This window comes from Aquarana catesbeiana, linkage group LG07, assembly GCF_042186555.1.
Source record: "Aquarana catesbeiana isolate 2022-GZ linkage group LG07, ASM4218655v1, whole genome shotgun sequence".
Classification (NCBI taxonomy): domain Eukaryota; kingdom Metazoa; phylum Chordata; class Amphibia; order Anura; family Ranidae; genus Aquarana; species Aquarana catesbeiana.
In genome coordinates this window covers 219,091,676-219,115,654 of record NC_133330.1, presented here as the reverse complement: position 1 = coordinate 219,115,654, position 23,979 = coordinate 219,091,676, and the positions used below count along the sequence as shown (strand labels likewise).

General features: G+C 42.9%; 1 protein-coding gene across 2 annotated transcripts in view; it reads right to left on the bottom strand.

Moving 5' to 3' along the window:
* The window catches only part of TDRD5 (tudor domain containing 5), a 436,549-nt gene that overhangs the window by 282,074 nt on the left and 130,496 nt on the right, over positions 1–23,979 (bottom strand). For both annotated transcript variants that reach the window (XM_073593060.1, XM_073593059.1), the window contains one exon: positions 919–1,075. In XM_073593060.1, the coding sequence (XP_073449161.1) occupies positions 919–1,075 (157 nt within the window). The remainder of the gene's footprint in view (positions 1–918; positions 1,076–23,979) is intronic.

The following is a 23,979-nucleotide window of genomic DNA, read 5'->3' as shown; positions in this document are numbered from 1 at the left end:
AAACTTACCTACTAAAAAAACACTGATAAAAGCCTGTGTGTGCATGAACACATATACAATAACAGGCAGGGAAGTTTAGAGGCAGTTAAAAAAAACGTCTGATGCCCAAAACAGCAGCTAAAAAAGCGTCCAGTGTGCATGAGGTCTTTAACCAATCAGGATCATCATTTTCCATGGGTCTAATCCCTGTCGGATGTTTACCCACTGTTTACTCACAAAAATAAAATTTTTTGATTAACCAGATAATCCCACTCTCCTGCTCAGGTGTGACCAGCCAAAAAAGCTCTAAACCAGTGCTGCAGCCTTCACTATATCAGGGTCTTTGCAGCCATCCTTTGAATTGCCAAAACAAGGACTGTGTACAATCTAAACAAAAAAACAACTGACCAGGGAAGCGCTTGCCATAGTAGTGCAATAAGCTTCTTTACTAAGCAAAGATAAAAATTACACATAGTGCACTCACATACTCCCTGAATGACAGCAAGCTCATCACACAACTGTGAGAATCCACCTTCAGGGTGTTAGAAAAGAAAGAGAAAAGTGGGGAGATGGCCACCAGATGACAGCCGCCGAAATTATTGAGAACCAGCAATCATTCAGTAGAGTGGCATGCACCCTAAAGGGGCTGTGCAGGTTGCCACAGGCTTAAGGTTGCGGGCCACATCAGAAAGCTTTGTGGGCCAGGGGTTGAGCATATCTGCTTTATGGAATTTTTATAGATAGTGGTAGGTTACCAATTATGAGCGTGAGCACTGTGTTTTTGGGTGATTACAGTACCCATAGGCTGCCTGCATGCAGCTCTGAGTGGATCAAGCCGCATAAACAACTGTCTCATGCATGTTGTAAGGGCCATAGCACCCATGTAAATTAGGACTTCGTGTTACACCTTCTATAGCAGAAAATTCAGTCATCCCTCACCAGTCTCATTTTCTTTGCACTTTGTTTCAGCATCAAAGAGACACCAATCTCCATTCTTCATGCTTTCCAAGTGAAGTGCATCTCCCAATGATCCGACCAGATCCAATACAGACATAAATCCCAGATCTCTGAAAGGCAGGATCTTTCCAGTATATTCCTAAAATTAGACAAAATCATTATAGAAGAGCAGGAATGCTTAGGTCTAAAAAAATCATATTTTTAAGCTTTTAGATAGAACCTCATATTTTAAAAACTCTGCAATGTCCCCCATGCTGAGATAAGGCCTTTACAGCAGTAAGTGCGAAGCTGAATTTTTACATAAGCATGCATACATTAAATTGATTCTAAACACAGGTGTTTTTTTTATCTTAATGCATTCTATGCATTAAGATAAAAAAAAACTTCTGTGTGCAGCAGCCCCATCTCGATGCAGCGATGTTGCACGAGGGACTTAGCTGTCCGGGACTCTCCCTCCTGATTGGTTGAGACACATAGCTGGCGCCATTGTGTCCCGCTGCTGTCTAAGTCAGTGAGCCAATGAGGAGAGAGAGGGGGCAGCGCTGACGAGGGACCAGAGAAGAGGAGGATCTGGGTTGCTCTGTGTAAAACCATTACACAGAGCAGGTAAGCATAACATGTTTTTTTTTTGTTTTTTAATAGCAAACAAGACTTTAGTATCACTTTAAACTTTAAAGTGGTTCTCAACTCAAAATTTTTTTAATACATTGCCTGCATTAGGGCAAAAGATGCACCACTACCTGTTCTACCCCCTGTATCCAGAAACACTTACCTGACTCCCTGACACTTACCTAAGAAGGCATCAAAAGCAGAGAGAAGCGAACACAGCGCCGGTAGGGGATGGCCAAATAGGAGGTAAGAAACCACTCTCTCTAGCAAGATCATTGCATTTTTTTTTTTTTTTTTTTAAGACAAAAAATTTTTCTTTTCCATTTCACTTTAACCACTTCTCACCCGCCCAATGTCATATGACATTGTGGACTTTGAGTGGTCATATTTGAATGATGCCTGCAGTTACAGGCATCATTCAGATAGCTGGCGATTCCCCTCACCATAAGAAGGATCATAGCAGCTGTTCAGCCGCTTGATTGTTCTTACAGGCAGCGGGAGGGGACGTCCCCTCCTTCCGCCACCCTTGGGTGCTTCTACCAGCTCACCTGTGGGATCGGTAAGCCTGAGAAGGAACCGGCCGGCGCCGGATGTTGACCATAGAGACTTTTGTTGGGCCAGATGGTCCCCGAAGTCTCTATGATAGTTCGGACGCCGGATGCAATGTTATGACATTGTGCCCAGCCTCTGCATTTACAAAAATGCTGCCGCCTCGGCTGGGAAGCCAAGATCGTTTTTTTTTTTTTATTTGATTTATTTATTTCAGTCTTTCCAGCCTAGAGGTGAGATCAAGTGACTTTTAGACCTCAGATTTCACTGTAAAGAGGACCTGTCACGCACTATTCCTATTACAAGGGATGTTTTCATGCCTTGTAATAGAATAAAAAAAATGAAAAAGCATCAAACTAGAAAAATAAAAGTAAATTTAACAATAATTTAAAAAAAAATTAATTAAAAGCGTCCCTGTCCCCGCGTGCTCGCTCACAGAAGTGAACGCATACGCAAGTCCCGCTCACATATGTAAACGGCGTTCAAACCACACATGAGGTATCACCTCGAGAGCAATAATTCTAGCCCAAAGACCTCCTCTGTAACTCTAAACAGGCAACCTGTAAAAAAATTTTCAAGCGTCGCCTATGGGGATTTTTAAGTACCGTAGTTTGGCGCCATTACACGAGTGTATGCAATTTTTAAGTGTGACATGTTAGGTATCTATTTACTCAGCATAACATCATCTTTCACACTATGCAAAAAAATTGGGCTAACTTTACAGTTTTTTTTTTTTTTTTAAAGCATGAAAAATTTTCTTCACAAAATAAAACCCGTTTGAAAAATTGCAATGGCCACCATTTTATTCCCTAGAGTGTCTACTAAAAAAACATATATAATGTTTAGAGGTTCCGAGTAATTTTTCTACAAAAAAAAATATATATATGATTTTTACATGTAGGAGGGAAATGTCAGAATTGGCCTAGGTGGCAATTTATGGGTTATTTAGGGTGTAACATGTACAGCATCTAAAAACAAAAATCCAGGCGCACAAACCAGAGGCCAAGTGAAAAGTCAAAAAGAAAAAATTAAAAGTAGCTGTGGCCGCTGCTGTCCAAAACTCATAGACAAATGAGGACAGAAGATATAATCAAAGGAGTAATCTTCACACTCAGCTGACTAATCAGCTAACCTGAAGGGGCATGTCCCCGAAACATGTAGTGTCTCCAGTCAGCGATGTGCGACTCTCTTTGCTCCTTTGGCATCGGCAATTCCTTAATGGCCCCAGCAGCAGGGTTTGCCCATACTCTTCAGATTCCCTTTGGCTCACTTCCACCAGGCGGTGACATCCCTTCCAGGCTTCGTACGCAGTGCGAGCAGCCGCTGTATACTGGCCCCAACTGTTCCTTCCTGTGCCTGTAGTTTGGGTTCCCCCCTTCATTGGACCCCTGGCCTTACGGACCTGTACAGGCCCCCCACCAGCGGTGCTCCTGTGATCTTTGTCCAATGGCTTTGTGCTGGGTTTCCTTAAGCCCCTGTGTCATCCATGCAGCTCCAGCCTTCAGGTACGGTCAGTTTTTTAATCCAGGTCTCTGCATGACCATCAATTGACTGCTGTATGCCTTGGTGAACATTTTATAATTTTTTTTAACAATAATAAAAAGTTTTTACTCTGAGGGTCCTATTTATGTCTGCTGATCAGCGCTGTTTACTCATTTGATAATGTGTACAGCATCTGCCTGCTCTCCTCTAGATCGCTTCGCTGATGAGCACTCTAGGTAGTTCATTGATCTTTCCTGTCATTCAGCAACTGTCTGCCCATATCGGAGGTACGGACAGACAGCTACACAGGCAGTCTGCAGGAGCCTGACACTGCACCCGCGATCTGCTGAAAAAAAACAAAAAAACAAAATAATTAATGCACATTTTTTTTACCTGCAAAAAATGTGCATTTATTTATTTTATTTTTTATTTTTTTTTTAAGGCAAACGTATCCTTTAACTTTTTCACTGCTAGAATAATTCTCTCATTTTTAACTCAGGTGGATAGACCATTTTTGCAATCTTTCACTTACAGTTTGTAAAAGACCCCCAAAACCGTACATTTTCTGATAGGACAGGACCAATAGAATAAAAAGATGGGGCTCCTGATTATGTAGGTGCAAATGTTTATGAAAACAATATTTTATATTAAAATATAGTAAAATCTATATCTGCACACACAAGCACAAAATAAGTTACCAAATTATACAATTTTATTGCGATATTAAAATACGATTTTTTATTTACCAGTAAAAACTATGTTGCAGTACAGTATGTACTTTCCCGCCTGCTGTGGGATCCACTCTCCCTGCCTTCCCATTGCCCTACCGGAACTTGGTATGAAGCTGGCAGGGACCCACCCTGTTTCTCGAGTACATAAAGCCATCCCTGTCCGGGGGATCACTTTGCAATCCTTCACCTGCAAAGAGAGCCATCGCATCTCTGGTTTCCACGTTGCAACCACATACATACGTAAGTCAGGGGTCATCGCTGACTCCATCCTCACATTTTGGTGTTTCCTTCGCATAGGTTTTTTTTTTCATACACTGACACTTTATATTACACACATTTTTACAGATTGATGCAGCGATTTGCACATACATCACTCATTTTTCTGTGGATTGCATTGCGACAACCTGGCCTGCACCATGGCAGCTCCCTTGATATGGCTTGGGTTATTCCTGCCTTAGTTCCGGACCAAACGTGATGATTGGGGACCCCTCCTCTATTCCCTCTGTGAGCCGTTTTACACATATACTCGAGCTGTCTTGTTAGTACTAGATTTTTGAGAATTTTTCCCTTCTTCTGAAGGGCACTCTTCAGCTAATATATTAAAATAGTTTTTTCTGTACTTCGTGATTTTTTTTTTGCATGTATACTCCTGATGATTGGGTGTGACCCATGAAACGCGTAGTTTAATTTTATAGGATTTTAAAACATGTTTTAAAATTGTATGTGTATATATATATATATATATATATATATTATCATGTACAATTATTGTATGAATTTCATATGTCCATGTATACCTTTATGCCAGCCTTTTGTATTTCTAGACAATAAAATCATGTTTAAAAAATAAAGTTTTGATCATATATATACACACACACACACACACACACATACATACACTCACATACATACACTCCATATATTCCTTTTGCAGCAACACACCTCATTTAACGTCCCAATATTTCTTTCCTTTTTCTACATATAGTTAGGGATGAAGGCATGTTCCTGTGGCTATGCCAGGTCACATTTTTTATTTAATTCTTCATTTATATGGAAGAATAAAGTATCCATCAAAATATAATAGAACAAGAGCATCAAAGGTTTCCTGTCCCACCAAACATAGATACAAGCCATGAAAGTACGATCCAAAGCAAAGTTGTTCAAAAGCAGATTAATATAACATCACTGAACCACATATGAGCTTCTCACTTCGCAAAAACACGTGGTATCTATGTACCTTCTGTTCGCATAGTACGAGCAGGCACTTCACATTTTTAGACAGAGGGAAGCTAGATTGTAGAAACAAAGGGTCATCCGAGAGGATGCCGAAGCAAAAAGAAAAATAACGAAACAAAAAAAGAAAAAAAAAAAAAAGAAAGGACGGGTATGGGCGTAAAGGGTAAAGGGAGCCAGGGCGATGGAGCGTGTGGATGCAAACGTACAAATCACAGGAGAACCTCAATCTCCAGAGCAATTCTCCAGGAGGGACTTCCCTTCATCCGAATATATGAACATGTTCCAGTATGCCCAGTTAGTACCAAATCTTCTAGGGTGTTGACATTCCTAACCTTATTGAGCCACATGGTGATGGAAGGGGGGTTGGGGTCTTTCCAACATAGAGTGACACAGGCTTTGGCAGCGTTAGTCAGGTGACGAAGGATTGATTTTTTGTACGTCCGAATCGGTATATGTGAGCAGTGGAGCAGGAAGAAGGCAGGATCCATCGGGATAGTGAAGTTCGTAAATTGTTGGGAGATCCTCCGTACCACCGACCAGAATTGTTGGGAGTTTTGAGCAGGACCAAAAGATATGGAGAAAAGTTCCTGTCACGTCTCCACATCTCCAGCAACGTGCTGAAGTCTCTGGAAAACATTTACTCAGAACTGGCGGGGTGAGATACCATTGCGTCAATATTTTATAGTTGGATTCCTGTGTGTGAGTACAGATGGAAAATTTCAGGGAGAGGTGGATGATGTTTTGACGGTGTGAAAGACCTATTGAGATCTCTTTCCCATGTAGTGAGACTCTCCGGAGGGGAGATGAGCAAGGCATACATCTTAGATAGAGTATGCGGGAGCGGGTCCTTATCCTCAAAGTAAGATTCAAACTACGGTATTGGGTCGGGGGGGGGGTCCAGGGTTCAGAAGAAATGCTGAAGCGCATGCCAGAAAGGTAATCCAAACCAACCATCTGGTTGCATCAGTGTGGAGATTATGGGCCAGGCGTTGTCTATTAAAAAATGGGAAGTTTGAAAGCAGCTTCTCTCTCGAAGGCCAATAAACGGACCATTCTCTTCCCCCGGAGGAAACCCTGGGGTTTCCCAATACAGGAAGCAGCGGGTAATGGGCGGACGAAAGTTCTGGTTTCGTGCAAGCCATATGACCGACTCGGAGAGTCGGTCCTATGATCAGAGGGAGAGGGAAGCAGGTAGGGAAGTATAGCACCATAGTGCCCTATTTAGGGGGATAGTGCTAAACTGCTGTTCTCTATGTGTCCATAGCTTAAGATCCTTATGACTTCAACAGTCAATTATCCTACCAAGATGGGCTGCTTGATAATATTTAAATGTGTCCGGGACGGCCACGCCTCCATTAATTTTGGGTAGCTGCAAAAGGCGTCTACTGACCCTAGGTCATTTATGTGCCCATATGAACCTGGTAAAGAGAGTATTGATTTGGCGAAAGGAGGTGGAAGGGATGGAGAAAGGGAAGGTCTGGAAGAGAAACTTTGGCAAGATGCTAATTTTGATGATGTTACAGCGGCCAAACCAGGAGTGCAATCCTCGATTCCATTTGTCTAACAGGGAACTCACTGCACTGAGCAGGGGTGGAAAGTTCATCTTAAACGTATCTGCTAAATTTGGTGGGATGTGGGTGCCCAAATACTTCAAAGCTCAAGACGTCCATTTAAAGTTAAGATGTAGAGTGCGACGTACCAGGAAGGGCAGGGCGACTCCCTTCGCTTCCGATATTTGGAATAGTTAATTTTCATATTTGATAAAGTTCAATACTGATCAAATTCTTTCAGAAGATTCAGCAGAGAAACGTGTGGTTTGGTCAAGGAGACGAGAAGGTCGTCCGCGTAGGCAGAGACTTTATGGGAGAGTTTGCCTACTTGAATACTGGATATATCCGAATTCAATCCAACCCTGTTCAGGAAGGGCTCCAACGAGAGGGCAGAAAGCAGGGGCAAGAGAGGGAATCCCTGGCGCATGCCATTGAAGATGGGGAACGGCTCTGAAAACACCCCATTGGCCTTCACTGCGGCACATGGCGAAAAGTATATGCTAGCTATCCAGCGGAGCATCTGCTCCCCAAAACCCATGTGTTTCAGAACATACAAACATAAAGGCCCAATCCACCCTATCAAAGGCCTTCTCCGCATCTGTACTGAGGAATACGCAGGGGGAGTCCTTTTGATTGCGTGAAGGGATGAAGCCCACTTGATCCAAATGGACCAGTTGGGGTAACAAAGAAGTAGGAAGTTTGGTAAAGAGCTTCAGGTCCACATTGAGCAAAGAAATCGGCCTGTAGCTGCCACAGACGGAGGGATCTTTTCCTTCTTTCGGGATAACTGACACGTGCGCCAATAGTGATTCCGGTGGGAAATAGGTAGCCTGCCCTAGGCCATTAAATACTTTTACCATATGTGGGCCAAGCAGGGGTAAGAGGGTCTTGTAGTACTGTATAGTAAACCCGTCAGGTCCAGGTGCTTTACCATGTTTGGCTGACTTCACCATCCCGTTTAGTTCATCTACAGCAGGGATATGCAATTAGCGGACCTCCAGCTGTTGCAGAACTACAAGTCCCATGAGGCACTGCAAGACTCTGACAGCCACAAGCATAACACCCAGAGGCATGATGGGACTTGTCGTTTTGCAACAGCTGAAGGTCCGCTAATTGCATATCCCTGATCTATGGTGATGGGTATCTCAAGCTCTCCTCGTATCTTGGATGGGAGGTGCGATAAACGTGCGGAAGAAAGGTAATCTTCTATGGAGGAAGAGGCAGGAGGGGGTGGGAGGTTGTATAGTGAGGAATAGAATTTCCCAAACGTATGGGTAAGGTCTTTGGGTAAGAAATGTTTTCAACCATCCGTATCTGTAATATATGGGAGATTGGATGCCTTACGTTGGTCTCAGAGCGCCCAGGTTAGCCACTTGCCACACTTATCACCCGACTCATACCCCAGCTTCTGGCAAGATTGCAGTGCTATTTTAGCTTTATAACGAAGGAGGTCTGAGACCTGCCGATGAAGATGAGCAAGTTTGATCCCCACAGGAGAGGCTGGTGATCTCTTATGCTGTAACTCAAGGACTTAAATGTCAGCCATCAATTTTGACAGTTGTGCTTCTCTCGCTCTCTTGATATGTGATCTGTGTTTGATCAGAGTTCCCTGTATGACCGCTTTGTGGGCTTCCCACACTATACCTGGGTCACTCTCTGGGGTGACATTTGTCCGAAAGTACGCGGTAAGCTCTTAGACCACATCAGTCAGGACCTTGTGGATCTGTAATAAACTCTCATTCAGGCGCCACTACCAATCTGGGGCAGCGGTGTTGTTGGACAGGGAGAGACACAGCATAACCGGTGCGTGGTCAGACCAGGTTAGGTGCCCAATAGAGACGTCTATTACAAGACATAGTAATTGGTGAGGGACCAAAAAAAGGTCAATCCGAGAATATAACTGATGAGGTGTAGAGAAGAAAGAATATTCACACTCTCCAGCATGTAAGATGCGCCAGGCATCCACCAGCTGCAGGTCGTGAAGTTTTTGCTGTATACGTCTCCGGGACCCAATGGGAACCGAGGAAGTACCGGAGGAGGAATCCCTACAAGGGTCGAGAGGTACATTGAAATCTCCTCTGAGGATCAGTTTACCTTCTGCAAACTCCACTAGCTTCGAGAGGGTTTTACATAGAAACGAGTCTTGATGAATGTTAGCCAATGTCTATTTGATGCCTCCAATGTGGTCTAGGAAAAAGATACCGGCCCCCTGTGTCAAAGTAGCTGTCGGTAAGAGACCAAGGGATACGACTAGAGAACAGGATAGAAACTCCTTTCGATTTTGCCTCCGGATTGGTGGTGTAATATACACAAGGGAAAAATCTGTTTTGTAGGAAAGGAAGTCACTCTGTCCTAAAATTAGTTTCTTGTACAAACGTCACGTCAGTACAAGAATGTTTCAGATCGGTGAGAAGCATCTTCCGCTTCTCCAGAACGTTTAGACCCTTGGCATTTAGAGAAGTAACATTTACTGCATCCATCACCACTGGAAGGAAGGTATTAAAAAAAAAATACAATAAAGGGGGGGAGATGCAAAATTCAGGGTGGAGGGGTGAAAGGGTAGATTAGGAAGGAGAGGAGAGGAAAGAAAAAAAGGAGATAGAACAGAAAAGAGTACTCAGGGTTCTAGCAAGAGGGACTACAGGTGGCACTCACTTCAGAACTCACATGTGGGGAAGTGGATGGAAACAGCCAGGGGGTAGAGTCCGTACCGAGACCCCTCAGCATTGGTATAGAAGTGAACATATAGCAGCAAAAAAGTATTATAGTAACAGAACTTAAAGAGGAAAGTCAAACGTTAACATTGTATGCTTATATAACAACCCGTATGAACTGTAAAAGCTGTAAACGACTCCCATTAGGGAAAGAGCAACCATTGTCCCACTCACTGGAATGGATACTGTGTCTTAGCATGTGGTGCGACACGTTAACCGCCTCAGAAGTAAGTCACCGTGCACGCATCACACACCAGTACAGCCCCCCAATCCCCCCCACAAGGAGGCCCACTCCCAACACATGGCCTCCTCACCTGTTAATCCCCTCCGCACACAATAGTTGCCCGACTGGGCTGGAGGTGCACCAGTCTCACAAGAGCTGTGAAATGGCCACGGGGGAGGAAGGGGCCAGAAAAATACACATCTCGTCCCAATGGGGAAGAAGAAGCTCCCCCCAGCCATAAGAGGCAAAGGAAGCTGCTCACTCCCCAAAAGGGGGGGCCCCCCCGAGACCCACATATCCCATGGCAAGAACCCCCCCTATGCAAATAGGATAAATGATCCACATAACGTGGTCCAGCAAGAAAGATTCTGTATATACATAACCCATCTGTGGTCAATTGTTCAACACGTCCTGTAAATATACAGCATGGGTAATATCAAAAATACAGAAAACACACACACCACATACATATATATATATATATATATATATATACACATATACACACATACACACACACAGCTCACAATAGGACCCAGGAGTGAGTGAGATCTAAAGGCACTTCAGGGGCAGCAATGATAGTGAACAATGAGTCTTCGGGAGTGGGGAAGATGAAGAAATGATATTTCAGTGGCAGGAAAACAAAAAAAATAGAGGAACCAAGCCCTCCAGAGCAACATTATTCAGACCCAGAGGCAAGTAGGGTGGCCCATGCAGATTGCAGGAACCAAGTCCGTTCAATCGATAGTCACGGTAACCTGTAACCTGGGTAGTGTGGAAACTGTCTGGGCAAGCTTCTCAAGACAGGTAATGTAGGGAGCAGCATTTACTGGAGCTCAATGGGCTCTTAATCTTTACAGGGACATTCCTGGGAGGAATTATGAATTTACGGTCCCCAGGCAGAGAAGCTTTGCAGGATCCACACCGTCTCCTGTCCATTGGGAGGACAGGCAGTGCAGGAGAGGGAGCCGCACATCTGGATGGTCTCAGCAAGGGTTGTAGCCAGTTCGGGTAGGTGCAGCTTAGATGCCTCAACCTATCCAGGAGGGGACGCAGCAATTCCTGGCGCTGCAAAGTGGCCCTAGACAGATCAGGCAGGATCCTCACATCAAAATCAATGTCACCTACCTCCCAGGCTTTGCACAGGTTGAGCTAATTGTGGGAGTAGTGATGCAGGTGGCATAGGACATCTCTGGGTCTGTTCAGGTCTGAGGAGTGCGGACTGAGGGCTCTGTGCACCCTGTTGAATTGAAGATCCTGGGGGGCAATCGAGGCAGCGAGCTGCTGACATATTTTCAGGACCATGGGCTACAGGGATTCCTGGCCTGTGGCTTCAGGGATGCACCGCAATCTCAGATTGTTGCGGCGGCTCCAATCCTCGAGCTCTTCCATATGCAGCTGCAGTGAGGTGGCCTGGGCAGCCTGTGTAGATTGAGCTTGCTCCAGCTGGGAAACCCGGCTCTCCAAGGAGGACAAGGACGTTTCGCCTGTGGAGATCCTGTCTGTAAGCAGCTGCACATCCGCCTTGACGGAGCGAATGCCTCTGCGGTGTGCCTCCGCCAGGCGGAAAAACAGTGCTTCCATATCTGACCGCGTCGGCAGTGCCTGGAGGAGAGCTCTGAGGTCTGGGTCTCCCATTATAGAGGGCAGAGGGGCTGATGTACCCGGATAGACTGGTAGTTGAGAGGTCAGATCTGCCGGGTATCCCAATAGGGAATCTGAGTCGGCCGGTGAGGCAGGAGGGGCCACCATTTGCAATCTTAATCGAGACGCTCCACGTGTCTCTGCAGTGTGGGCCCGCAGCGTGTAAGTCCGGAGAAGAAGTGTGGTATTTCTGATTGAGGGGGAGTCCTGTAAGTGCCCTTCACCTTCCCCTTCCTCTTAGAGCTCATAACTGGGTAGAAAGCTGCATCAGATGGTGAAAAGCTGAAGGGATGGACGGAGCTCTAGTAAAACACATCCTTACACCACCATGCGCAGACCACGCCCCTCCAGGTCACATTTTTTATCTTTTTTGCAGTACAGTACGGGACACAGGATCCTTGAAGGATAGATTCACCCTTTGTTAAAAATAAATAAATAATAATTTTATATATATATATATATATATATATATATACACACACACACACAGTTGTAATCAAACGTTTGCATACCCAAGCAGAAATTGTGAAATTTTGGCATTTATTTAGAAAATATGACTAATCATGCCAAAAGATGGTCTTTTTTCAAGAATAGTCATCACATGAAGCCATTTATTATCATATAGTTTTTTGGCTCCTTTTAAAATCATAACAGAAATCACCCAAAAGGCCCTGATCAAAAGTTTACATATCCTGGAATGTTTGGCCTTGGTACAGACACAGAAGGTTAAAATGTAAATTAAAAGGTTAATTTATCACATTTGTGGCTTTTTAAATCAAAATTAGTGTCTGTGTACAGTCAATGAGTTTGTTAGCTCTCACATGGATGCACTAAGCAGGCTAGATACTAAGCAATGTGGAGCAGAAAATCCAGCCAATCTCTGCTTTGTGATCTGGCCAGCTCGCCTCTTCCTCCCTGCTCTCTGCCCCCATGATGATCCGGCCGGCCTCTTTTTTCCTCTAGGCGAATGGCTCCCATTCAACCCTGCCTGTCGTGCTCACCCCTCCACTCCCAGGCAGCCCATGCTCGCCAGCCATCATTTTCCACTAGCAAAACGCGAGTAGGCGAGTGGAAAATTAGAGGTCTTGCCTAGGCTAGAAGAAAATAGCAAAGACCCTAAAACTGGTCTGCAGCATGGTGGCCAAGACCATACAGTGATTTAACAGGACAGGTTCCACTCAGATCAGGCCTCTCCATGGTCGGCCAAAGAAGTCGAGTGCACGTGCTCAGCGTCATATCCAGAGGTTGTCTTTGGGAAATAGACATATGAGTGCTGCCAGCATTGCTGCAAAGGTTCAAGGGGTGGGGGGTCAGCCTGTCAGTGCTCAGACCATACGCTGCACACTGCATCACATTGGTCTGCATGGCTGTCATCCCAGAAGGAAGCCTCTCCTAAAGATGATGCACAAGAAAGCCCGCAAACAGTTTGCTGAAGACAAGCAGACTAAGGACATGGATTACGGGAACCATGTCCTGTGGTCTGATGAGACCAAGATAAACTTATTTGATTCAGATGGTGTCAAGCGTGTGTGGCGGCAACCAGGTGAGGATTACAAAGACAAGTGTGTCTTGCCTACAGTCAAGCATGGTGGTGGGAGTGTCATGGTCTGGGGCTGCATGAGTGCTGCCGGAACTGGGGAGCTACAGTTCATTGAGGGAACCATGAATGTCAACATGTACTGTGACAACTGAAGCATAGCATGATCCCCTCCATTTCGGAAACAGGGCCGCAGGGCAGTATTCCAAGATTATAAAAACCTCAAACACATTTCCAAGACAACCACTGTCTTGCTAAACAAGTTGAGGGTAAAAGGTGATGGACTAGCCAAGCATGTCTCCAGACCTGAACCCTATTGAGCATCTGTGAGGCATCCTCAAATGGAAGGTGGAGGAGCGCAAGGACGCTAACATCCACCAGCTCTGTTTTGTCATCATGGAGGAGTGGAAGAGGATTCCAGTGGCAACATGTGAAGCTCTGGTGAACTCCATGCCCAGGTGGGTTAAGGCAGTGCTGGAAAATAATGGTGGCCACACAAAACATTGACAGTTTGGGCCCAATTTGGACATTTTCACTCAGGGGTGTACTCAGTTTTGTTGCCAGCGGTTTAGACATTAATGGCTGTGTGTTATTTTAAGGGGACAGCAAATTTGCACTGTTATACAAGCTGTACACTCACTACTTTACATTGTAGCAAAGTGTTATTTCTTCAGTGCTGTCACACAAAAAGATATAATAAAATATTTTAAAAAATGAGGGGTGTACTCACTTTTGTGAGATATTGTATCAATATTATTATTATTATTATTATTATTAATAATAGCACATCCTTTTGCAGGTAAAAATAATGCCAAAATAGTAAGGTAAAAAACAGCAGATCAAGAGTGTAATGTTGGGATCTTGCAAACTGTCTGCCCATTCCTCCTGTACTTGTAGTTTATTCGTTCACAGGAAACTGAAAGAATTACTTGGGCCATGAAGGTCACGGGGGTAGGTGAGGAGTGCGGGTAGGTGCTGTGCTGTAACATGTTACACCCTACATACGGGTGTAACATGTAGCATGTTACAAAAGGTGAACAAGTCCTTTAATCGCTGTCATTAGGTTATATGCAGCTTAACGTCGGGTGACTAGACACAGGCAAAAAAATAGGCTGCAGAGACATCCTCATCTATAACCCTTCCCACTCAGTCTCAGTTTTGTGCCAAGCAATACGGAGATCATAATAACAAAGATGAGGGACTTGCTTCTCATACTGTATACTCCAAGAAAGCATTCACTGGTAAGTCAAAACAAAGTACAATTTTCTTAGTCGTAACAAGATTTTTAATCATTACCATTGGGACATCCAAAGGCAGTCCAATTGAGGGATGGGCAACAATGCCAAAAGGCCCACAGACCAAACAGGTCAAGAAGGCTTGGAAAACTCAGAGTAGCTTGTAGCACCTTACGCCCAAAACTGGCATCAGAAAAAGAAATCAACATTTACCAGGTAGAACTTAACAAATGCGTGAACAGAAGCCCACATAGAAAAGAGAGCTGGTGCACACCGCTCAAAGCCACCTGTAAGGATCCGGAAATCTGCTGAATGAATCCGGGTGCCTGCCTGGTCCGTAGCCAGAGAAGTCCAGGTAAAACAAAGAAAGGTGGCGGCCCATCCAGAAATAAAATCCAAAAAGTTTTTTGAAGATCCATAAAATCAAAGAACATGACATACGTTGATCTAAAAAGGTGCTCAGTGGACGGGTTTCACATGAATGTGCTTACTCATCACTAAATTACCCACAGATGTGCATGTTCATTTATAGCCAAAAGTCCCTAAGTAGAACCAATCAAAAGCCAGGAGTCCCGAAGCCTTCACCTGGCCTGGCAATCATAAATTGGCTGAATATAGAACAATTACCAACAAATGAAACACAATGGTACACATGAAAACACTCCCAAAATTCTGAATGAAAAAAAAGTGAAACAAGTGAAAGGGAATAAATTGAAAAAATATTCCATGGATTTGAAGACATAAAAGTTAAAATGAAAATATGTGCAATCATTAAGATACACTGAGTATATAATGTGACCATATAATATGAGAGTATATCTATATATATATATATATATATATATATATATATATATATATATCAATTCAAACAGATATGCATATGTGTAAATAATAAACCAAAAAATGTATATAGTGCTGCAAATCCATGAAATATATAAACAAAAATATAATACGAATATTTTTTTAGAAGGGGGGAAAAAATGGCACCTTATTTTCTCAAAAAACTGACACAGGGCTAAAATGTCTCATAGGTTTAAAGAAACTGATGAAAACGCTCACTATAGAAATCACTAAACAAAGAGATATTAGGACAATAAAAATACAATCTAAATATGAATGAAAAAAGTGAATAAAAGGCATTAGGCGTTAATGGTTGTAAACCGGTATCAAAAAAGAAAAAATATACAAGACATAGCCTGTCATACTAAAACCGCACACATAAAGGAACAAGGGAAGCAATGGAAAAAGAAAAATAACAAAGAACCACATATATTATACATCATCTGAATAAATAAATGATGATGATATAATGTGTATTGAACATCCAAATAGGCATAGATGATTAATAAATATAACGTAAAAGATACATATAAAGATGTAGTAATAATTGACTATACAAAGCTACTAATATATCCCAGAATATATAATATATATATATATATATATACACACACACACACACACATATACATACATACATATATACAGAGACACACACAATAACAACGGAACAAAAAAAAAAAAAAAAGAACGCAATGGACCCAAAAGCGTGCATGGCAGCCTTCCAAATCTAAGAATATGTCCTATCTCATGAGGCACTAGCAACTCACCTGTCCAGGGGTCACCTGGACCTCTTTTTCGCCAGTCTTCGGGTCCTCGGTGCCAGCACGTTTACTATGGGCAGCTGGCTGTGTCTCCTTGTGGTGTCACAGCCGACTGCCCCCTGTGCATGTGAATTGTCCCACAGCCTTCTGGGACCTGTGACATGTCCCAGAAGGTTGCGGGCGGAGAACTTCTGGTTGAAAAGGGGTCTTTAAAACAAACAGGACCAAGTTTACGTAATGTCAAAAGAAAAGGTCTATAAGCTGCACATCATGAAGCAGACCCATGTGCATGAAGTGAGATGAATGGCAGCCTTAGCCTGGAATACAGCCAGGCCACGCCCCAATGCATTTTGCTCCATCTCTTGGAGCTTAATCATGGGGGTGGGAGTTCTGAGCATAAGGGGGTGTTTATAAAAGCATCATTGGCTGTCATGTGATATAAATGGATGACACAGATGAAAAACAACCTGACATCAAAGCTGGTCACAAAAATTAAGATTGCTATACAGCAGATATATAGATAAAGGAAAAATGAAATAACAAAACTGTTGAGTTATTCATTTAAGATGACCGATGTAATTAATAATAGGTTGTTCATTTAAAAATGACTGAGGTTTTTATCCACATGAAAAAAAAAAGTACCTGCATGTGTCAGCCTAGTGAACATAGTTAAAACCAATGAAATTTATTGAAGGAAAATTAAAAACAATGAATGTGCTCTAGAACAGAATAAAATAAAGAGACAAGACACCACAAACAAGAGACTTAAAGGGAGCGCATTAGGAATTGGTTACTATGTACTATCAATGACTTAAAGCAGTGTGTGCTATCTTTATATGTATTAATCAATGCATGTGATGAGAAATGTATAAAATCGATCCTACCTTGATATGACCAACATAAACATGTATGGTACATGAAAAGATGGTTGTACATAGGAGATGGCGAGATGGAAAAAGAATGACACGGGAATGGATTGAAACATTACAAAAGCGGAAAGGACAAGTTACTCATAATAGTGGGTTATGTCCTATTTAAAATTCAGACCTCTGGGTACACGAGTGTCCAGTTTAAAAATCCGAAATACCTCCCTCCTACACAGAAGGGAGAATCGGTCGCCACCACAGACAGGTTGATCTATCTTCTCCACAATTTGGACTCTAAAAGATTGTGTATTCTGTTGGAGAGTTAAAATGTCTAGCCAGACTAGTAATTTTGTTGGTCCTGATATCTGAGAAATGGTCCCTCATTCTGTCACTTAAACATCTCTTAGTTCTACCCACATATCGGATGTTTCATAGATTGCAAGTGACAAAGTATATACAGTTGTGCTCATAAGTTTACATACCCTGGCAGAATTTATGATTTCTTGACCATTTTTTAGAGAATAGGAATGATAACACAAAAACATTTCTTTCACTCATGGTTAGTGTTTGGCTGAAGCCATTTATTATCAATCAATTGTGTTTTCTCTTTTTAAATCATAATGACAACAGAAACTAGTCAAATGACCCTGATCAAAAGTTTACATACCCTGGTGATTTTGGCCTGATCACATGCACACAAGTTGACACAAAGGGGTTTGAATGGCTATTAAAGGTAACCATCCTCACCTGTGATCTGTTTGCTAGAAATTAGTGTGTGTATAAAAGGTAAAAGTTTCTGGACTCTTGACAGAACCTTGCATCTTTCATCTAGTACTGCACTGAGGTTTCTGGATTCTGAGTCATGGGGAAAGCAAACAAATTGTCAAAGGATCTGCAGGAAAAGGTAGTTGAACTGTAACAAACAGGAAAGGTAAAAAGATATCCAAGGAATTGAGAATGCCAGTCAGCAGTGTTAAAACTCTAATCAAGAAGTGGAAAATAAGGGGTTCTGTTGAAACCAAACCACCAAGCCTCCAACCTTCTGGCCCAAAGTCATTTGGAGTGATGAGACCAAAATTGAGCTTTTTGGCCACAACCATAAATGCTACATTTGGAGAGGAGTCAACAAGGCCTATAAAGAAAGGTACACCATTCCTACTATGAAACACAGAGGTGGATCGCTGATGTTTTCGGGATGTGTGAGATACAAAGGCACAGGAAATTTGGTCAAAATTGAAGGTAAGATGAATGCAGTATGTTATCAAAAACATACTGGAGGAACATTTGCATTCATCAGCCAGGAAGCTGCGCATGGGATGTACTTGGACATTCCAACATGACAATGATCCAAAACACAAGGCCAAGTCAACCGGTCATTGGCTACAGCAGAATAAAGTGAAGGTTCTGGAGTGTCCATCTTAGTCTCCTGACCTCAATATTATTGAGCCACTCTGGGGAGATCTCAAATGTGCAGTTCATGCAAGACACCCCAGGAATTTACAGGATCTGGAGGCTTTTTACCAAGAGGAATGGGCAGCTTTAGCATCTGACAAAAACCACAAAAGACTTCAAGCTGTCATTGATGTTAAAGGGGGCAATACACGGTGTTAAGAACTAGGGAAGGTAAACTTTTGATCAGGGTCCTTTGGCTAGTTTCTGTTGTCATTATGATTTAAAAAGAGTAAACACAGTTGATTGATAATAAATGGCTTCAGCCAAACACTAACCATGAGTGAAAGGAAAGTTTTTGTGCTATCATTCATAATCTCTGAAAAATGGCCAAGAAATCATGAATTTTGCCAGGGTATGAAAAATTACAAGTACAACTGTAACAAATTTGGAAAAACAATTGACCAACTGTGTAATGTCAATGAAAACACCTGGCTGTCCCACATCTGTATTTAACCAAGTCTGTGGTGGAGGTTTAGAAATAAAGAGACTGGGAGATATCATGTTTCATATGGTGCATGCCCCCTTGGCTACAAATTTGACGACTTAACCCAACATCTCGTGGTAGCTGTTATCCCCGTGTAAGATAGGGAGGTACTTAGATATGATACGTTTAACAACTTTCGGCCTGGCCTAAAGCAGAATGACGGCCGGGAAGTGTTTCAGCAGGATAAGCCACGATCGCGTGCCTGTAGGGGCACGGTGATAGGTGGCGTGGTAGTCTGACAGAGGCTCTTTATCACATGATCAGCTGTGTCCAATCACAGCTAATCACAGTGTAAACAGGAAAAGACGTGTATCGGCTTTTCCTCTACTCTCGCTGACAGACGTGAGTAGAGGAGAGCCGATTGGCTGCTCTCCTGACAGGGAGGGTCTGCACTGATTGATCATCAGTGCAGCCCCCCCAAGGATGCCCACCCATGGCCACCAGGGATGGCAATCATTGTCCATTAAGGATGCCTGCCAGTGCCTCTGATCAGTGCCCTCCAGTGCCATTTATCAGTGCCACCTGTCAGTGCCGCCTATCAGTACTAAGTGCCAACTCATCAGTGCCAAACAGTACTGCCTCATCAGTGCAGCCTCATCAGTGCCCATCAGTGGAGAAAACGTACTTATTTACAAAGTTTTGTAACAGAAACAAAGAAAAGCTTTTTTGTTTTTTTTTTCTCAAAATTATCGTTTTTTTTTTTTTTTTGTGCTACAAATAAAGAACAGAAGTGATCAAATACCACCAAAAGAAAGCTATATTTCTGGGGGAAAAATGATAAAAATTGTGTTTGGCTACAGCGTCGCACGACCGCGCAATTATCATTCAAAATGTGAGAGCGCTGAGAATTGGTCTGACACGGGGCTGACTTTGTTTAATGCTTTGGACACTGTAATTTTTATTCTGAGTAAATCCTGTTTCAGTTATTCAGAAATAACGAGAGGTTTTTATTTTCTATTTTTGATATAAGTTGCACTGTGAATGATCCTAGTGAACATATACTATTTTTTAGTCTAGGAATACTAAGAATAAAGCGTACCACCTATTTTAATGCATTTTATTGAATTTGTTTTATGTGTATAGAGTGTTGTGTGAGAGAGGTGTTATTAATAATGATGTACATGATTTTTGTAGATTCTGTGATCCTCTGACTTAATGCAGGTTCAAATTAGTAATCTATGTGACCTCCTTGTTTCCTCTGGAACTCTCAGGTTGTGGAGTGCACCTGTTTAACATAGCAACTGAGAGGAATACAAGGAGTTAACACTAATTGCCTTCACACAACACTATTTATTCTGACACGCCATGCCAGGAGGTCAAACCCCTTTGATAAAGTCGGAAAGACGAAATCGATCAGGGAACGATCTCATGGCGTATTGAATAGATCTACATATACTGCGCTCTAATGTCCAGCATAGTTTTTGGGAAGGATTTGTACTGAGCGGCTCACTGGTTTACAGTGTCTCCCACACGGCTTTTTGGCATTTCCGATCCATTTTCGTTCCTTTGGCTGAACACTGTCAGTTTGGAAACCTGACACTAAGTCACTGGATGAAAGGATATTGACGGCAGTTATGTAGAACAGCAAGGTTTTTTTATATACAACTTGGACAACACACATCTTTAATAAATCCTTTGGAAAATAGTACTACTCTATGTGGAGCCTGTCTTTTTTTCTTATATACGCTGATGATGTGGATTTCCAAGCCGGCCCAGCAGTAAATCAGTGGGAGATCGTGAATGCTTATTATCTGCAACATTGTGGTGAGTTTGAACCCCAGAGGGGCGTGTGGAGCACGGATTTGAATACGGTGATTGGTGCACTATCCGACCATCTCCACTTCTTTATTCACTTATGAAGCTAGCCACGAACTTTACCTTCACGTTTATCCACTTGTCAGTTCTGCGATTTAACGTTTAGCGACTTTATGTGTATTTACCCTATATGCAATTGTGGCAATTCTCAGCAATTTGACAGGAACGCCGCTTTGATATTATGTGTCTTTTCACATTTGTTTGTTTAATGTGACAGACTGTTGTATCTCATATTCATTTTTATATATATATATATATATATATATATATATATATATATATATATATACACATACATATACACACATACACACACATACACACACATATACACACACACACACTATCTCACAAAAGTGAGTACATCCCTCACATTTTTTTAAAATATTTTATTCTATCTTTTCATCTGACAACACTGAAGAAATGACACGTTGCTACAATGTAAAGTAGTGAGTGTACAGCTTGTATAACAGTGTAAATTTGCTGTCCTCTCAAAATAACTCAACACACAACCATTAATGTCTAAACCGCTGGCAACAAAAGTGAGTACATCCCTAAGTGAAAATGTCCAAATTGGGCCCAAAGTGACAATATTTTGTGTGGCCACCATTATTTTCCAGCACGGTCTTAACCCTCTTGGGCATGGAGTTCACAAGAGCTTCACAGGTTGCCACTGGAGTCCTCTTCCACTCCTTGATGACGACATCACAGAGCTGGTGGATGTTAGAGACCTTACGCTCCTCCACCTTTCATTTGAGGATGCCCCACAGATGCTCAATAGGGTTTAGGTCTGGAGACATGCTTGGCCAGTCCATCACCTTTACCCTCAGCTTCTTTAGCAGGGCAGTGGTCGTCTTGGAGGTGTGTTTGGGGTCATTCTGTTGGAATACTGCCTTGCAGCCCAGCCTCCGAAGGGAGGGGATCATGCTCTTCTTCAGTATGTCACAGTACATGTTGGCATTCATGGTTCACTCAATGAACTGTAGCTAACCAGTGCCGGCAGCACTCATGCAGCCCCAGACCATGACACTCCCACCACCATGCTTGACTGTAGGCAAGACACACTTGTACTCTTCACCTGGGTGCCGCCACACACGCTTGACATCATCTAAACCAAATACGTTTATCTTGGTCTCATCAGACCACAGGACATGGTTCCAGTAATCCATGTCCTTAGTCTGCTTGTCTTCAGCAAACTGTTTGCGGGCTTTCTTGTTCATCATCTTTAGAAGAGGCTTCCTTCTGGGACGACAGCCATGCAGACCAACTTGATGCAGTGAGTGGCGTATGGTCTGAGCACTGAAAGGCTGACCCCCCACCCCTTGAACCTCTTCAGCAATGCTGGCAGCACTCATACATCTATTTCCCAAAGCCAACCTCTGGATATGATGCTGAGCACGTGCACTCAACTTTTTTGGTTGACCACTGCGAGGCCTGTTCTGAGTGGAACCTGTCCTGTTAAACCGCTGTATGGTCTTGGCCACCATGCTGCAGCTCTGTTTCAGGGTCTTGCCAATCTTCTTATAGCCTAGGCCATCTTCATGTAGAGCAACAATTCTTTTTTTCTTTGCCATAAGCTGCCATGTTGAACTTCCAGTGACCAGTATGAGAGAGTGAGAGCGATAACACCAAATTTAACACACTTTCTCCCCATTCACACCTGTGACCTTGTAACACTAACAAGTCTAACATAACAGCGGAGAGGGAAAATAGCTAATTGGGCCCAATTTGGACATTTTCACTTAAGGGTGTACTCACATGTATTGCCAGCGGTTTAGACATTAATGGCTGTGTGTTGAGTTATTTTGAGGGGGCAGAAAATTTACTTTGTTATACAAGCTGTACACTCACTACTTGTCACATAAAAATGCTCAAAACTCCCATCCCCATGATTAAGCGCCATGGGGCATAGCAAAACTCTTTGGGGGCGTTGCCTGGCTGGAGCCCGAGCTGAGGCTGCCATTCATCTCACTTCATGCAGATGGGTCTGCTTCAGGATGTGCGGCTTATGGACCTTTTCATTTGACATTGCTGCAGCTTGGAGCTAGGACGAGCTCCTTGTATAGACTATACCTCTCTACCTAAATTTTGTCTTTTTGGGTCACACCAAGTTTAAGTAGTTGCAAAGGTAAAATTGCACCACTATTAATCAGAGGCTTTCACCAGTCCATAGCAGCAGGAGCGCCCCACACAGCCTTCAAGGACTTGACTCCTTGCCAGGGGTATCACTTGACCTGTATAGCACCCTACAAGCTAGGTCCCAGAATAAACTGTAATCCGGGTATGGCTGTCTGCAGCACTCAGTGCCGACCAGCAGCCAATACAGGCCAACCCTGCTCTGGCTTCGGGGTCCAGGTACAGTCCCTCCTGGTTTGCTGGCCACAGTGACCGATCCAGATGAACACCAACTCTTCCTCACCAGGGGTTTAAGAATCAGGCCAGAATTTATGGGAACAAAAGCCTAAGAGAGCAATCTTTTAAAAGTCACAGGAAGACGCATCCATCGCCTAAGGACACAAACTGAAAACTGATGCTTAGCTGAGCTGGGAGGAGTTATGCTTTGGTAGGAATGTCTACCTTTTTTTTTACCCAGTGTCTAAACATCTGAAGGTGGCAGCATAACCAAAGGAGTTGTTAATATGAATTCCTCTGTGTCCCGTGATGTACTAATAAGAAAAAAACACTGGTCTTTAATAAGGCATTAAAAATGGTCTATCCTCCCAGGACACTAAAAAAAAAAAAAAAAAAAAAGAGTAATGCTGATAGTAATAAAATTATTTTTAACCTCATGTTGGATTGAAAACTAACTTAAAGCCTAAGCCCAGGTTTCCTGTCACTTTGAATAGCTTGTCTGGGTTAAGCTGGTCCAAACGAACCCCTTTTTTTACTAAGCGATGCGGGCGCTGTAAGCTCTGTATCATACTGTAAGTGGCATCAGCTACATACAGTATGCAGTCTTGTGTTCCACAGCAGTATAGGCAACTTCCCCACACGGAGGTGGAGATCATAACATCATTCTTCCACCTTGGCCAATCGGAGGAATAATCGTATTCATAAAAATACAAGGCTTCCTCTGAATAGCTGAAAAACACTCAGTCCAGCTTTATTTTGTTCCAGCAGCAGACAGGAAGCTGCCTGTAATGCTGCAGGAACGTGGCAATGTATACTCTATGTAGTTGATAAATCTACAGTAGGATACCGTGCTAAGAGCTGCCACATCACTTAGTTGAAGGAAATGGTTTATTAGGGCCAGCATGGCCCAAGCAAACTATTAAAAGTGACAGGCAACATGGACTTAGGCTTTAAACA